Genomic DNA, 15,117 nt, shown 5'->3' on the forward strand with positions numbered 1-15,117 from the left:
AGATTACTTTTCTCCAAGAGATTAAAATCCAGCTCGGGTTATATTACTATAATAACAATCTATACTTATGTACCATTCGTCTTATTTGAAATTTAGTTTCGGTATTTTTTACTCGCATACAAAATATTTTTGTTAGACAAATATATTTTCATTATACAAATATCATTTATATTGTAGGAAATGAACTCTTACAATATAAAGGCAATTATTACTTTGCCTCTTTTATTGAATTAGGAAATATAAGAAAATGAAACAAATTGTATAAGGATGATAGATTTACATAAAGCTGTAATGCAATAAATTTATTTATAATTATTCTAAATTCTCTAATAGAGTATATTAAAGTCTTAGGTTTATTAACATCGTTTGTATACAGAGGAACTTAAAATTTATGATTTTTTTAAATATAATTATGTTGCAAAAGACCACATTAATCAGGAAATTAGTCTATTTTACACTTTCCTCTTTTATGATTTTATTTTCATTAATCATATATTGAAGATAAAGTCATTTTATTCTTTTAAAACAACGCAACGTTATAATAATATATAAATTAATCAAAAAGAAATAGAACAGTACTATAAAAATTTGAATACTTATCTAATTTAAGTCTGACATCTCATCACTTTCAAATTTCCTTTTAATTTTATACAGTGATTCTATTGCTTTCATAATGTCTCAAACGTGCTCTAGAATCTTTGCCTCAAATCAATTTAAGCATCTTCTGTAATTCATTCTGGATGTCCTTGATTATACAATATTTGTTCTAAATTTTTGCATCTTCACGCAACCATTTCAAAATGTTATAATAAAAAAATCTGTTTATTTGTTGATTAGTAGAAACAAATTCTTGGTGCATAATCTCCTTGATGTTGAAACAACAATTAAGATGGCATTCATTGCGCTTCTGGCTTTCCTCGCTTTTTGGATCTTTACTCGCTGGATTTAGCATTGATTTATTTTTATTTTCCAAAATAAAATTGAAGCTCAAAAAGCGGCGTTTCAATAAAATAAAGAACATTTTAGACTGAATTGCAAAAGATGTTTAATATGATTTGAGACAGATTTCTAAAAAGTATTTGAAACGTGATAAGAGCGATGCAATCGTTATACAAATATAGAAGAAAATTACTTTGAAGAAGGGATGCCAAATTTAAATTAGACAAATATTCAAATTTTTACAGTCCAATTTCTTTTTGATTGATCCTTATATACATATGTGTGTGTGTGTGTGTGTGTGTTTGTTTGTGTTGTGTACATACTATATATTATATGTTGAAAATGAGGTATAGGTCAATGACTTTGCAGAAATAATGCAATGTCGAATGTGATAGTGAAATCTTATCTCATACTTTTTAGATGGACATGGCAGTTGAAAGAGAGAGACACGCATATAAATTTGCTTTTCTGATCAATGCGCATTCAATTTTTTACTGCTAAAGTGCCATTTCCAGGTGCTACTGACATTTCACCTCCTTGTGTACTGTCTCGTTGAGGACTCTATTATAACAAAAACACTTTTTAAATAGAACGATAAACGACATATTTTCTGAAAAAGTTTATATAGTTGATATACTAACAATGAGAAAATATAATTGCAAAAAAGTATACTTCACCTTCACGTGAATATGATGTTTTAACATTGCAGCTCTTAAGATCAACATACGAGTACGCCTCTGATAATCTTTTCCAACGCTCATAGACTTTTCAAAAGTGGTACTACGTTGATCGACATCTTTTGCATATAAAATCTATACATAATTTATAAATGTTAAAGATACCTATATGCATAGAAACATCAAACATTAGAACGTGCACAGTAATATATTTACTGAATGAATAATTTTACTGAAATGTATTGGATTCAATACACACTGCTAATGAAATCTTGTTTAATTATATAATGTAAATAAATATGAATGTTTAGTATTATATATCAGGATAGTGTATATATCAGAACATAATCTTTCTTAATTTATTATATTTTGCATTAAGCTTTTAGAAAATTTACAATCATGCATGATGCTCAATACTTTATGTTATCATGCAATGACACCTTAAGAAAAATATAATAAAATGCTATATGTAAATCAAGTGCCGCTTCTCACCTTGTTGTGTGAATCTATACGAGCCTGAATCTGACCATCAAGAATAAGTTGCATAAGCTCGTCTTCTAATTCGGATACAGTTCTATTGAATGCAGTTGCCATTCGTCTCATGTCCGCACTTAGGTAAGGACTAAAATATTGTATCAAGGCTCTATTCCGAATTTGTGTATACAACAGATTTACGTGAGGTGCTATGTACATATCCAAGAGAATATTATCCTTTATCTCGTCGAGCAGTTTCAAACAAGATGCATATTTTGATTCGTAAAATTTGAAAATTATATCTCGAAGTTGTGGTTCTAATTCTAGAAATAATTTGAAGGAACTACTAAATATAACTTGTTTTTGCAATTCATGTCTGTCAAAGGTTGCTAAAGCACAAAGTCCTCCATAAAGAGCTACATTTCCAGGGGATAGTAATTCAGGGCAGTCGCAATGGTCTAAAGATGCTTGTAAAAAATGTTTTGCAGCCATTTTATACTTTCTTGTTGCTAATTCTGCCAAGCCTGCTGCCACTTTTAATTTCGTGACTATTGCTTGATTGTTGTCTTTACCATGTAGTTCTGGAAAGTCTGGTGTACTTTCAGCCTTGGTGACATAACTAAGTACATGAGACCAATTTTGTAGATAAACAGAAACTTTGATTACATTCAAACACATGTTCACAACGTGCTTGCCACTAGTGCAATAATCCCGTGCTCTAGAGTAACATTTTAAAGCATGAACGAGATCGCCGCAATTCAAATAGTGATCTCCCAAATCGTCGTGACCTCTTCGTATGCTCTCCTTGATAGAGTTGCTCTTGTAATTCTTCAGATCAGTATCAAACTTTTCTAATTTAAGAGCAGCCTTCTTAGATCGAGTCTCTACCCATGTCTGATCCATCGTTGGCATATCTTGAGAGGTTGACTGTGCCGCTATATCTGGTAATCCAGGAGTAAAGCCCATAGCCTCCACAAGCTTTTTATGCAACATTACATAGAGTCCAACATTGTATGTAGTCATCACATAAGTAATCGCCATCTTTAATGCTTCTATTCGTAATGATGGACAATGATCAGCGATATATACAAGCCTGTGTAACTTTGCAAGTCCAGTGTAACTGTTGGCATATACCTCCAAGTCCTGATGAAAAAGGAAGGTAACATAATAATTATGGAATGAGATTGAATTTTCTGATTAATAAATATACCATTGTTTTTACATTAAACCGGTCCTTATACGTACCAGCGTTGGATTTTCTACTATATATGGTTCTTCCTCAGCATTATCATTATCCTCTGTAGGAGCATCAACCTGCATTGGCTCCACGACATTTTGCTGCAAATAATAAGATAAAGGGCAATACCATTCGGCTTACGGGAGTATTTCAATTCGAGAGGAATAATAATATAATAAAGAGATGTGTGTGCGAGTGAAGGTTGATTCTGGATAACCTTCAAGACAGTTTTTCTCCCTCGAGTCGCATGCGATCTCAAGGAAAATCGTTTGAGCCCGATCTCGACGGAATATTTACCTGAACGTCGTGAACTTGCAGCGGCATTGTTAGCCTTATCCGTTATATTGAAACAATAACTCCACGTATAGCTATCGTGACAGACAAAATTATACCGCTCGTAGAGGAATGAAATCTCTACCGCATACTATATAGTAGTATATAGTATATGTGAATCAAATATGAAACACGCACACACCATACGTATACATGTGTATGTATATATGTATGTACACGCGGAGCGTATAAGTATAAACCATGGTACATACATATACATAGATACAGTATACCAGTAGTCGGCATCTTTGATCGCAACGTGCCGGTCACGTGATCATTTGATATCTATTAATATCAGGGCCGAATAGAAAAGTGTCCTATCTATTTTCCAGTGATACTTATAAAATTGTTTGTGAATGTATGTACTACATACGAGGATATAAGTGCCTAGCCCATGTGCAATTGCACGCGTTCGGAGAAAGCACAAGAAAGGATGAGAAGAAAGTATGAGAAAGAATGAAGAAGTTATAAAAAGGTATGGCCAAATGTTTGCTCCGTGTGTATATAGTACATACGCTCCTATCATCTTGCATTTCATTGGTTCTGGTCCAAAACAAAAGCTGCGCAGCTATGTTTGCGCAAACATGCATTTTTTATGTTGGATTAAGGGCGAGTTTTTATGCGCAAATGCAGTGTTTATGGATTAAAATTAAATTTGCGCACAATGCGATTGATCAATCGATAAATTAAAAAGCTCATCCTATGTTACTCTACCTAGACATGAGAAATTTCACGTTGATTGGTCCGCCATGTTTCAGGAATTCCCGCCCTGTATTTGCATACCTATATTCGTGTTATTTTTAAATTTCTACAATATAATTAAAATTAGATACTTTCAAGATATTAACAAATCTTTCTTTTACAAAATTATTTAAAAAATTTAGAGATTTGATTATGTATCTTGAAACGAAGTTAAAATCGCGAAAATAAACAAGTTTACTGGAATATTTATAATTTTATTTTAGTACTTAATAGATTTAGCTAATAAATTCAGTTCTGTAATTTTCACACGTTTTAAGATGCACAATTGATACCTTAGTACGTATAAAGAAAAAGAAATAAAATTTGTTTATACTTTTAACATTTTACAAATTATTGTAAATAATTTATTTTACAAATTATATATTGTGTATCGTCATCGGTTATCATATTTTTTACTCATATATACGTATACATAACATATATGATACATGTGATCTGTCATGGCAAGTTTAGAATTAAGCTGAGTAAGGACCCTTTATAATAAGAGTCGCGATACGAGTCGATTTGTTCAATTTTCAAGCATTTGATATCGCCTAAAAGGATTGACTAGATAGACTAGATCTCAACTAGAAGGACATAGCAAAGTTCAATTATAATATATTTAAAAATAACCATATCGAATAGGATAAAAGATGCAGGATGATGAGATTTTTTAATGAAAAATTTTAACCTTTTTTTTATTGATAAATTGATGATGTTTTGAAGATGAGTTACTATAATTGGGCTCCGAGATAAAAGTTAATATACTCGTAAAGTTTTTTGACAGTTTTCAGACTTTGCTGATGACGACTCTTGTCTTTCTCTTTTTCCTAAAAATTTATATACAAGAAAAAAAGAATATTTTCAGAATTAATGCTCTGTGTAATATGCGATTGTATTGACGACGTCTGTTATATCAAATTGTATAGTCTACAATAGAAAAGTTATAGCGATGCGTTGATAGAAAATTGACAAATCATAATCAATTATTCTTCTCATATTCAACTGTGATTAATTTTCTACGACTTAAGTATTAAACTCAACGACCGTACTACTTCTATTGTAGGTAGACCCTGCGTTCGGGCGGTACATGTACGTATACAAATATACAAATAAAGCTACTATTATACATCTACTGGATGTCTTTGATGAGTAAATTGGCCCGGATCTTCATACAGACAAGAATGCTTTGACACCGAGAGCTTATCGGTAAAAAACCGATTGTAGGGAAAAAATTTACCACTTCTTCATCCTTTTTTTTTTTCAATCAGCGTTCGGTGTCAAAGTGCTGTTGTCCGTATGAGGATCCAGACTTACTTTACAAAACGGAAAAATACAACGTGTTGTGTGTATAACACTGTTTACTCCTTCTGTTCTTCATATCATACATTTATTCTGAAAAAATTCCTTTATAATGTTTCTCTTTGGAATTTTCTTATCATCGCGAGATTATTTACTGACGTGTTTCAACGATTTATAACGGCTAAAAAGGCTTCCTCCATCGAACGTTGTACAGAAACATTTTTAGGCGTTAGCATGATTTTCAAGTGCATTTGAATATGCGTGAGCTTAATTTCTCACATTATTGAAAACAATCGTAATAACTTCGCTAAAGTTGTAAATAAGTTTATTTACTGTACAGTGGCCAATAGGCACGAAATAAATAGCCGAAAGTCTAATTGTTTGAAATAATTGCGATTTCAATTCGGTGCATTGTCGAATCCTCCTCGATCCAGACATAAGAATCCAGAAGAACCTTATTGGTTTCCATGGTTGTCGAATCATCGCGTTGTTATTGTGGAATTTAATGACTCCCGTTTTTGTCTTGCTCGACGATTTTGAAACCAAATTTTAATCTGCAAACACAACAAAAAGTTCAAATTTTGATAGTCACTCAATCTTCATCGATATCCACTTTTTTATTTAGGGTCACTTTAACCAATTTCGATCAACTTAATCGGTCGATTAAGCTAATTGGAATTGATTAAAGAGACCCTTACTAGCGACAAAACAGGACAAGGACGAGAGTACAGATTCTTGCATAACACACATAAGGGCTCATCTATACAAACTTGCATAGCCACATAAACATATGCGTTATGCAACTCTGTGCTTTCATCCTAAGATGGGATTACTTGATGGAGATTACTACTTGACGTAGATTATTACTTGATGTAGCAACTTTGTCGTAAAATAGCATTTATACGTCATCTAACATCAATAGTTGTAACATATTATCTCTACTGAAGAAAATCACGTCATAAAGTTACATAAAAAATATATGTAATTAAAATAAGTAAATTACATAACGGAATGTTCCAAATCAGTACGTAATTTTTTAAAATCACGTAACTTAAAAACCCATACGATGTTATGTTTTTCTTTCATTTCTATAGCATTTAATCATTTAAAATTCGATAACTATAAAATCATATGATAGATGAAATTATTTCTAATATCGTGATATTTTAAAAAATCAGATTTAAAAAAATCACTTATTGATTCGGAACAATCCATTATATAATTTTGTTATGTAACTGTGTTACGTGAATTTTTTCAATAGGGATAACTTCAGCGTAAACTCGACCGTGTAAACATAGTCTTTGACTTATTGTTATGACACCTGCACACAGAACGCGGTAACATTTGCCACGCGGCGGAAATTGGCGCGAGAGTCAATCAGTTTATCGCTTTTCCATAAAAACGAAAGAATGATTGGTTACTGCGCTAATTATGGCTTAATCCCATAGACAGTCGACGCGGTAACGCACATATTAGATCTAAAATATAATTTAATAGATCTAAAAATATAATCCAATCTACACAGAACGTTTATTGAAGCGCTGACTTCTGCTAAACACAGTCAAAGTTAATGTTAATACTATAGGTTTGTTTTTTATTACTATGTACTGAACTACGCCCGAATTTTCTTTCCCGCTTTGGCTAACAATAAGTATTAAGTATATAATTTATTATACTTTATTTTAAATACAAAAATAATATATATTATAATAGTTTAGTTATAAAAAATATATCTAATATCATGTTGCTTTAAAGGTATTTTAATTTTTTCTACAATCGTGTCTTGTTTTCTTTATTTAGGCAGGTTCTTTACTTAAGAAACCGCATTTAAAAGATTGCGGATGGTCTCAAACGATAATCAAAAGATAGATCACAAACGAAATCCTTCAAACAAACATTACTTTGTTTTGCGGCAGTCGTAATGTTGCGGACATCTCGATGACGTCGGTCCTGGATAAATAAGCACCCTCTTTGTATTTCTCCTCTAATACTTGCAACTGAGACGAGGAGAATGGGATGCGGGGATGATCGCCTGCTTGTCGCTTGATTCGTTTCTCAGTGAGAGACCTTCTGGGTAGTCTCGGAGGTCTGTATCGAGTGTACTGAAGCCACGTGAGATCGGTCCACCGTGTAGTGCTCTCGCCGACGCGGTCACCACTTCGCCGTTGCTCCGTGATTCCGTCGCGTGACGCGTCGCGCTTTTTCGGCTCGCTCGCGCGTTCCGACGTCCTATCCTCGGCCTTCGTTCCTCCCCGGGACTCGCACTCCGGAGACACGTGCTGTTTTCGCGCGTCGACGTCGGCGCCCGGGAGTTCCTCCGCGAGTATACGGGCTATGCTGAAGTCCGTGTTTCTTGAAGTCCACGAGCCTCGTGCTTCGCTCGTCATCCCGAGAGTCTCACTAAATCCTCCAAAGGACGAACCCTTCGCTATATATATATACATACATACGTATTTTGGGGTACGTTCGAGTGGCCAAACGCATACGCTCGGACCCCGTTGGGGCACGTACCCCTCTTCTTCTTCTTCTTTTTTTTTTTTTGCGAAGCGCATCCTCTTTGCGGGCAGATCCAAATTAAACGCATAGTTGCACCGCATGATCGTTATCGCGCTGCTCGCACGACGGGGGCCACGCTTCTGTGTACCTGTCCCATTGTTGCGGCATGCTCTTATACCAGTGTATTATCTGCAATCTGACCACATCTTCTGGATACTTCCCCGGTAATAACAATGTAATTGATACTCTGTAGCAAGGGAAACGGATCGCTGATGTAGAGTAGGGAACGAATCGGGGGATCAGGAGCCCTGATTTCTATAGGGCAGATGTCCTGACGCACTGAGGCCTGTATAATTAAAAAGCCACAGGGGTCATCTTAATCCGGTAATATATCCGTCTCATTGATGTAAATATTGAACGGCGTGCGGGAAACATGGCCCGGGTATATTGTTACACTGCACAAGCGATCTCTCTCTTTCTTTCTATCTATATCTAGTGCTCTTATGTCAGATGATACACGAGTGGATCGAGAAACCGTTGCCTTGTATTACTGCTTGCTTAGAAATTTGCAATTTTGAAACCTGTCATCCTCCTTTTTTTTATTTTTTCATATCTTAGTTCCTTCCCAGGAACTAAGATTCCCAGGAATCTTCCCAGACAGAACCGAATCTATTAAAAACGAATAATGCTATAATCGTTATATTCTCTGTCATCATACTCCGTTAATACAGATTTCATTAAATTTTTTGCTTCTTTTCTCTTCTTGTTTTCTTGTGGAATTCCGGTTAAATATTTTTTGCAATAAATTATTTACAGGTGTCAAGATGCTAATAGACGATTTAATTTAATTTGGGGAGAAGGATTAGTATTATTTCAGTTTAAGTGTAATCGGCGCACAGTTATATATCTGATATAAATTTATTTAAATATACATATAGGCGCATTATTCCAATATATGACGTTGATCGTATAAGTAGTGCTCTTTTCTTACAATATATACTTTACAGGGTACGTTCCACAGGTTCCACTTAATATTCGCAACGGCTATCTATATTTAATGTTTAGTAATAAGAAGGATCAAGTGATACTTGCGAGCATTGCAAACGCTCCCCCCCCTCCCCCTAGTTAATTTATATTCAATACATCTTCTTGTGCGTGTGAATCTTTTTTTCATAAGAAAGAGATCTGACAGCCCAGATTTCTTATCCATGAAAGTAAAAGCTTAATAACTATATAAATGAATAGTAAAAACAGTCGATATCGATGAAGGAGGCTCAAAAAGAATCATCTCAAAGATGTTTTAGTTTTCAATTTTTTCAACAAATAAAACACTATGTGTTTGGATTTAAAACACCAAAACGTTTAAAATTGAAATAATTGTTGTGATTAAATATTTTTTTAATAATAAATTGTTTCGACAACATATTGTTTTAAATGTAGACATTTTAAATACTCAGTGTGTCGTAGACCTGGAGAACCGGGAAAATTCAGGAGAAAATATAAAAAAATCTAGAATTTTGAACTTTGCTTACAATTCCCTTAAACAGCACCTATTTTAAATAATCGTTATAATTTTTCAAATATCATATCTGATGTTTGTAGTTAAATATGTTTAAAATTCGTGCGCTTTGAACGATTTTAATAAAATAATTAATATTTATATTTTATATATTCACTATTTTTATTTGATCGCCTTTCTTCGTCTTAACTGCATTCTTTTTTCTATACTGATCAATTTTTTGTTTGGCTTGAATCTGCATAAAAAAATTTTATTACGCTACTAAACTTCTTTTGCATAAGCGTACATAACTCGGGAAATTATTCTGTTTTTGTACGTCAACGTTCCGCACGAATAATGAACGATAAAGATATACATTTGTTTCACTATCCGTTTAAAAATAAAGAAAGATAAAGACGCAATTTCCATATCAAGCGCGCACGTAGTAGATTATCCTTCAAATTATTACCGTCACGCAAACGAACTGTTTATTTCATCAGTGAAATCAAATGTTAGTATTCCGTAGTATTATATACTGGTATCATATAATTATTTTTTATAATACAGATATTCTAACTATTTTAAATAACAAAAAGGATATCGGACATAGAAAATTAGTACATGTAACTGAAATTTTCATAACGTTGGTATATATACATATAATTTTTTGGTATTACTGTTATTATACATATACAGCAAGAGTAAAAATAATATTTAAAAGATGCAGATTAAATTGATCCTTCACACATCTAAAAATATTTTGAGCACGGATTAATATTCATAAAATGTTATTTCAGTATTTTTAAAATATAATGAATCCTTAATAATATTCATATAACATTTTAGAATTATTTCGCGCTTATATTCATATTTAACTTTTATATATACGAGTATACGTAAATTTGTGCATAAATCATATTGTATTAAACTTACCTGGAAGGAATGGATAAAAACCAGTTCTAATTGAATAGGATAGGATATTATAGTGACATATCCACTAATTTCTTCCATACTTAGGCCTATTCTTTATAATCGAACTTCTTGTACGGCACATCTTTTCTCTTTTAGCATATTCGATCCGAGTGGATTTGCACCAACCTGGCTTGGATTAATGACATTGTATGTTGTATGCTCTTTTATTGATACAACATGTAAGATCAATCAATATAGTATCAATCAATCATTATCCGATCCAAATCGATACAAATTCGCTCGGATCGGAAATGCTATTTTTTTCTATCGAGAGAAAAGAAAGAAAAATCGTGCAAGAACTTCAACTAAAACCTAAAACGAACAGACCTTCTGAGATAAGATTAGGTTAGGTAAGTTAATATCTGTAGGCGGAGGGGAAGAACAGCGCAGAAGGTGGCAGAAGAGGCGGGGTGGACCGTGGAGGGGGAATGCCACGATCAAAGTAATCAAGTGTGGTGGTGAAGTGCGGTGGAGGCGGCTCTTCGAGATATTCGCCTGTATTCGCCCACGATCGTTCCGACGGACTTCCGCCGTGTCAGCTGTTCCTTGGCGAAAGGAGGAAAAGTCCCGTTCGCCGAAGGGCAACGTCAGGCAAAGGCGACGTTAGTGTGGCGGACGCGCAACTCAACGGTCGTCCGTGTGTGCTCCGGTCTGGTGTGCTCCCGCGTGCACCTAAGGAAAAGATGCAGGCGAACGGCAACGGCGCTCCGGCTTCGCCAAGGAAGAAACAGCGGATGTCCACCGTGTCGAAGGTCACGGTAGTCCTCGGCGCGCAATGGGGCGACGAGGGCAAGGGAAAGGTCGTGGACATGCTGGCGATGGAGGCTGACGTCGTCTGCAGGTGTCAGGTACGGTTTCCCGCCGCGTGTCTCTCCCCGACCCTGTGCCACCTCTCCTCTCGAGAGCTTAAGAGATTCACGAAATGATATTTCCCTCCCGCGGGACGCGAACAACCATCGGGTATCTCCCCTTCGGGAAAAGAACTCGATATTTTCCGGCTCTTTCCCGCTGTTTGATCGAGGAACGGTCAAGGCGCGTCAAGAGTATCCCGGGGAGACGTTTAGGTTAGTTCACGCGGTATTTCCAGGGAGAGACTAAAAATATTTCCCCGAAAAGGAGCAACGTTTGGCATCCGTTGCTCTTCCCGTAGATGAGCGAGCGCTCGGAAAATGCAAAAGCGTTGTACGCTTCATTCGTCTTAATTTTATTTTTAGCTGCAACCGCGTGTCACCTGATCTGTGCGCGCGAGTATCATGAATGTATAACAACCTGACGTCTGATATTACATAATTGACGGCCATAAAAGAAATATAGTTTCGAAAGAGAGGGAACTCACGAAATTATCGTTCTCAGCCTATCTTTATGATCAAAAAAATGACGAAGTATTTATATTTTGCATATCATAAAAACATAGAGCTTTTGTTTCGTTTTTTTCTTTTTTTTTTTTTTCAAGGACGGTCTACATAATTAATGACGGAATCAATGTTCTGTATAATTCAAAATAATCGATTTATGCTAATGTAAGAAAATCAAAATTATGTAATATCAGTATATTATGCATATCTGTGTCCGTGTCTCTCTAGGAGAGAGTTAATAATGTTAAATACATGTACATGATGATGAGAAACACGTTATGTACGATTGGAATTAATGTGCTGTTTTTTAAATAGAGCTCAATGAGATTATGTTTAAATTGTATTATAAAATATTACTTTATATTCTCTTCTTTTTTGCCCTTTTCCTATTTTTTATCTCTAATATGGTAAACTTGTAATATACCTGTATCCGGATTTCAATGCCATTGTTTATGTTGGCAGGAAACCCTGCGTTTATTGTTCATTTATAATTCAATGATCAAATCACAACGCGCTGTATTTCCTGTCATAAATGATGGCGAGCCCTGTTTCTTCAAGTATTAATGTAATTTCACAGGGAGGAAATAATGCAGGGCATACTGTAGTTGTAGAAGGTGCCGAATTCGACTTTCACCTTCTGCCTAGTGGAATAATCAATCCCAGATGCAAATCCGTAATAGGTAATGACTTCTTCAAATCAACCAGTAAATTAATCGAATTATAGATTCTGGTTTGTGAAAAAGTAACATGTCTCTGTGATGATTTTAATAATTAATGTAAATTGAAAGAATATAGAATAATACTTTATGAAGATAAATGAGATGCTAAGATCATGGATACATAAAACAGACAATTATTCCACTTGTTCATACATATAGGTTGCTCTATATCTCTTGATATGTATTAAATTGTTATCTGAATAACTCTGTTATATGTCACATATTTTATAATTGATATTATTTATTTGTACTTTCCTTTGCTTGCAGGCAATGGAGTGGTGATTCATTTACCTGGTCTGTTTGAAGAACTGGAGAAGAACGAATCGAAGGGACTTAAGGATTGGCAGGACAGACTTATAATATCGGATCGAGCACATATAGTGTTTGATTTTCACCAACTGGTCGATGGGTTGGAAGAACTAGAAAAGGGCACTCAGTCATTGGGGACTACAAAGAAAGGAATAGGACCGGTGTATTCAGATAAAGCCGCTAGAGCTGGACTCAGGATTGGAGATCTTCTCGGAGACTTTGACAAGTTCTCCCAAAAGTTTAAAACCTTGGTTACATCGTATCAGAAAATGTTCCCTGCCCTGCATGTTGATGTTAAAGCCGAATTGGAGCGTTACAAGGTGTAAGTGTAATGAGACCATCTTCCGATTTCATTGTAGATCTAGTCATGTCAAGTGTATGCTTTACAATATATATGGCTGATTTTTTTCACAGATACTCTGAACGTATAAGGCCGTACGTAAGGGAAACGGTACAATATTTGCACCAGGCTTTAAAGGATGGCAAGAAAGTTTTGGTGGAAGGTGCTAATGCGACAATGTTGGATATCGATTTTGGAACTTATCCGTATGTGACAAGTTCGAATTGTAGTATAGGCGGAGTACTGACAGGTCTCGGTTTACCATGTAGCACAATCGGCGAGATAATCGGCGTCGTGAAAGCTTATACTACTAGAGTCGGCGATGGGCCCTTCCCCACGGAACTTTTTGATTCTACAGGAGAACTGTTGCAGAAAAGAGGCCACGAGATCGGCGTGACCACAAAGCGAAAGAGACGATGTGGATGGCTCGATTTACCGTTGCTGAAATTTACGACTCTAGTTAATGGGTGTGTGAAAATTATTTCTTATTAAAAAAATTTATTTAACGATGCTGGCGTGATAGTCAAACTTCAACAAAATCGACTGCAACATATATGATTTATGAAATGTCAATACATTGCTACATACTACTACATCAATATCATACATGCACATTTTCACATAAACTTTTCTCATGTATACTACAGCTCTTGGTTTATTTCTAAAAGCACAGTATTGCTCTCATCATTTTGAAATTCCATTTTCTTATTTACAGTATTGTTTTTTTTTTTATATAATTTCTAGTCTGGACTACACTTGTTTTATGTGTTTAAAACATAAAAATTACAAATATTGTTACAAATTGACACTACAACCTGATAACAAAACTAATTTTTCAATTTTTTATATGAAATTGTTTAGTCCCTGCGTTATTATTTGTATTTTAATTGCAAAAAAGAATTAATTCTATGTAATCAACAAAATGATTACTTTATTTGAAAAATATTGTATTTGGTCGGTAAAACAGGACTTCAGAGCATTGTCTTTTAACAGTTGTTCGATATGAATTTAATTAATACAATATCATTTTTACCATAATCTATATATAGAACGTTCTGTCTATTGTAGATACACCTCCATATGCTTAACAAAGCTTGATATCTTAGATACTTTAGCAGAGATAAAAGTATGTGTTGGATATCGGTTAAATGGGAAAGATATAGATTATTTGCCGAGTAGTACTTGGGAGTTAGCAAAAGTCGAAACAGTATATAAAACGATCGAAGGTTGGCAATCCACTACTGAGGGTGTGCGTTCCTTGGATAAATTGCCGCCTAATGCACATAAGTACATACAAATCATAGAGGAATACTTAGATGTGCCAGGTACGTAAATGCTTTTGGCACATGTATGCAATGTATATGTAAATCTAGGAGAGAATTAAATATAGAGTAATTTAAATTTGATTACAGTCAAATGGATCGGCGTAGGAGCAGGACGAGAAAGTGTAATCGCTCTCTGACGACACACGGTCTCTATAATGTTACTTAAACGCACGGCATTAAATGTATTATTAATTTTAATTCTATCTGTAACATTTGCAATGCAAAGTTGATGAGCGCACATGCGACATATTATAATAATATAAGTTTTCAGCGCGCGAGCGCGCAAATGTAGTATTAATTTTGAATCTGAGCAATGTATAATTATAACAACAATGTTTAGTCATTTTGTAGTATGTAACAAATTTAAACCGAAAATATTAAAAATATTCGTTATATTATC

At 34.6% G+C, this 15,117-nt stretch overlaps 3 protein-coding genes across 3 annotated transcripts; 1 reads left to right on the forward strand and 2 right to left on the reverse strand.

The window, feature by feature from the left end:
• Positions 1-1,224: 1,224 nt before the first annotated feature.
• CSN1b (COP9 signalosome subunit 1b) lies at positions 1,225-3,735 on the reverse strand. The gene is made up of 5 exons (XM_018541719.1): positions 3,625-3,735; positions 3,336-3,428; positions 2,109-3,233; positions 1,617-1,751; positions 1,225-1,500 (listed from the first exon to the last, which is right to left on the reverse strand). Exons 1-5 carry the CDS (start codon positions 3,649-3,651, stop codon positions 1,423-1,425), a joined length of 1,458 nt encoding a protein of 485 aa, XP_018397221.1. The 5' UTR covers positions 3,652-3,735; the 3' UTR covers positions 1,225-1,422.
• Positions 3,736-6,046: 2,311 nt separating this feature from the next.
• LOC108775380 (homeobox protein MSH-D) lies at positions 6,047-10,832 on the reverse strand. The gene is made up of 3 exons (XM_018541720.1): positions 10,631-10,832; positions 7,605-8,868; positions 6,047-6,257 (listed from the first exon to the last, which is right to left on the reverse strand). Exons 2-3 carry the CDS (start codon positions 8,298-8,300, stop codon positions 6,183-6,185), a joined length of 771 nt encoding a protein of 256 aa, XP_018397222.1. The 5' UTR covers positions 8,301-8,868; positions 10,631-10,832; the 3' UTR covers positions 6,047-6,182.
• A 256-nt stretch (positions 10,833-11,088) lies between these two features.
• Adss (adenylosuccinate synthetase) lies at positions 11,089-14,958 on the forward strand. The gene is made up of 6 exons (XM_018541792.1): positions 11,089-11,517; positions 12,602-12,704; positions 13,011-13,374; positions 13,467-13,859; positions 14,461-14,717; positions 14,805-14,958. Exons 1-6 carry the CDS (start codon positions 11,353-11,355, stop codon positions 14,852-14,854), a joined length of 1,332 nt encoding a protein of 443 aa, XP_018397294.1. The 5' UTR covers positions 11,089-11,352; the 3' UTR covers positions 14,855-14,958.
• The last annotated feature ends 159 nt before the right edge of the window (positions 14,959-15,117 follow it).

The sequence above is a fragment of the Cyphomyrmex costatus genome, unplaced genomic scaffold, assembly GCF_001594065.2.
Source record: "Cyphomyrmex costatus isolate MS0001 unplaced genomic scaffold, Ccosl1.0 scaffold30, whole genome shotgun sequence".
In the NCBI taxonomy this organism is placed as follows: domain Eukaryota; kingdom Metazoa; phylum Arthropoda; class Insecta; order Hymenoptera; family Formicidae; genus Cyphomyrmex; species Cyphomyrmex costatus.

Coding starts and splice junctions, on each gene's coding strand:
- CSN1b (XM_018541719.1), bottom strand. CDS start 3,651: ATGCCGCTGCAAGTTCACGACGTTCAG. Junction 3,234..3,335: donor TAGTAGAAAATCCAACGCTG/GTACGTATAAGG, acceptor CTTTTTCATCAG/GACTTGGAGGTATATGCCAA. Junction 1,752..2,108: donor GTATAGATTCACACAACAAG/GTGAGAAGCGGC, acceptor AATTATGTATAG/ATTTTATATGCAAAAGATGT.
- LOC108775380 (XM_018541720.1), bottom strand. CDS start 8,300: ATGCGGTGCAACTATGCGTTTAATTTGGATCTGCCCGCAAAGAGGATG. Junction 6,258..7,604: donor TACGACTGCCGCAAAACAAA/GTAATGTTTGTT, acceptor TTGTGTTTGCAG/ATTAAAATTTGGTTTCAAAA.
- Adss (XM_018541792.1), top strand. CDS start 11,353: ATGCAGGCGAACGGCAACGGCGCTCCGGCTTCGCCAAGGAAGAAACAG. Junction 12,705..13,010: donor CAGATGCAAATCCGTAATAG/GTAATGACTTCT, acceptor CTTTGCTTGCAG/GCAATGGAGTGGTGATTCAT. Junction 13,860..14,460: donor TTTACGACTCTAGTTAATGG/GTGTGTGAAAAT, acceptor TGTCTATTGTAG/ATACACCTCCATATGCTTAA.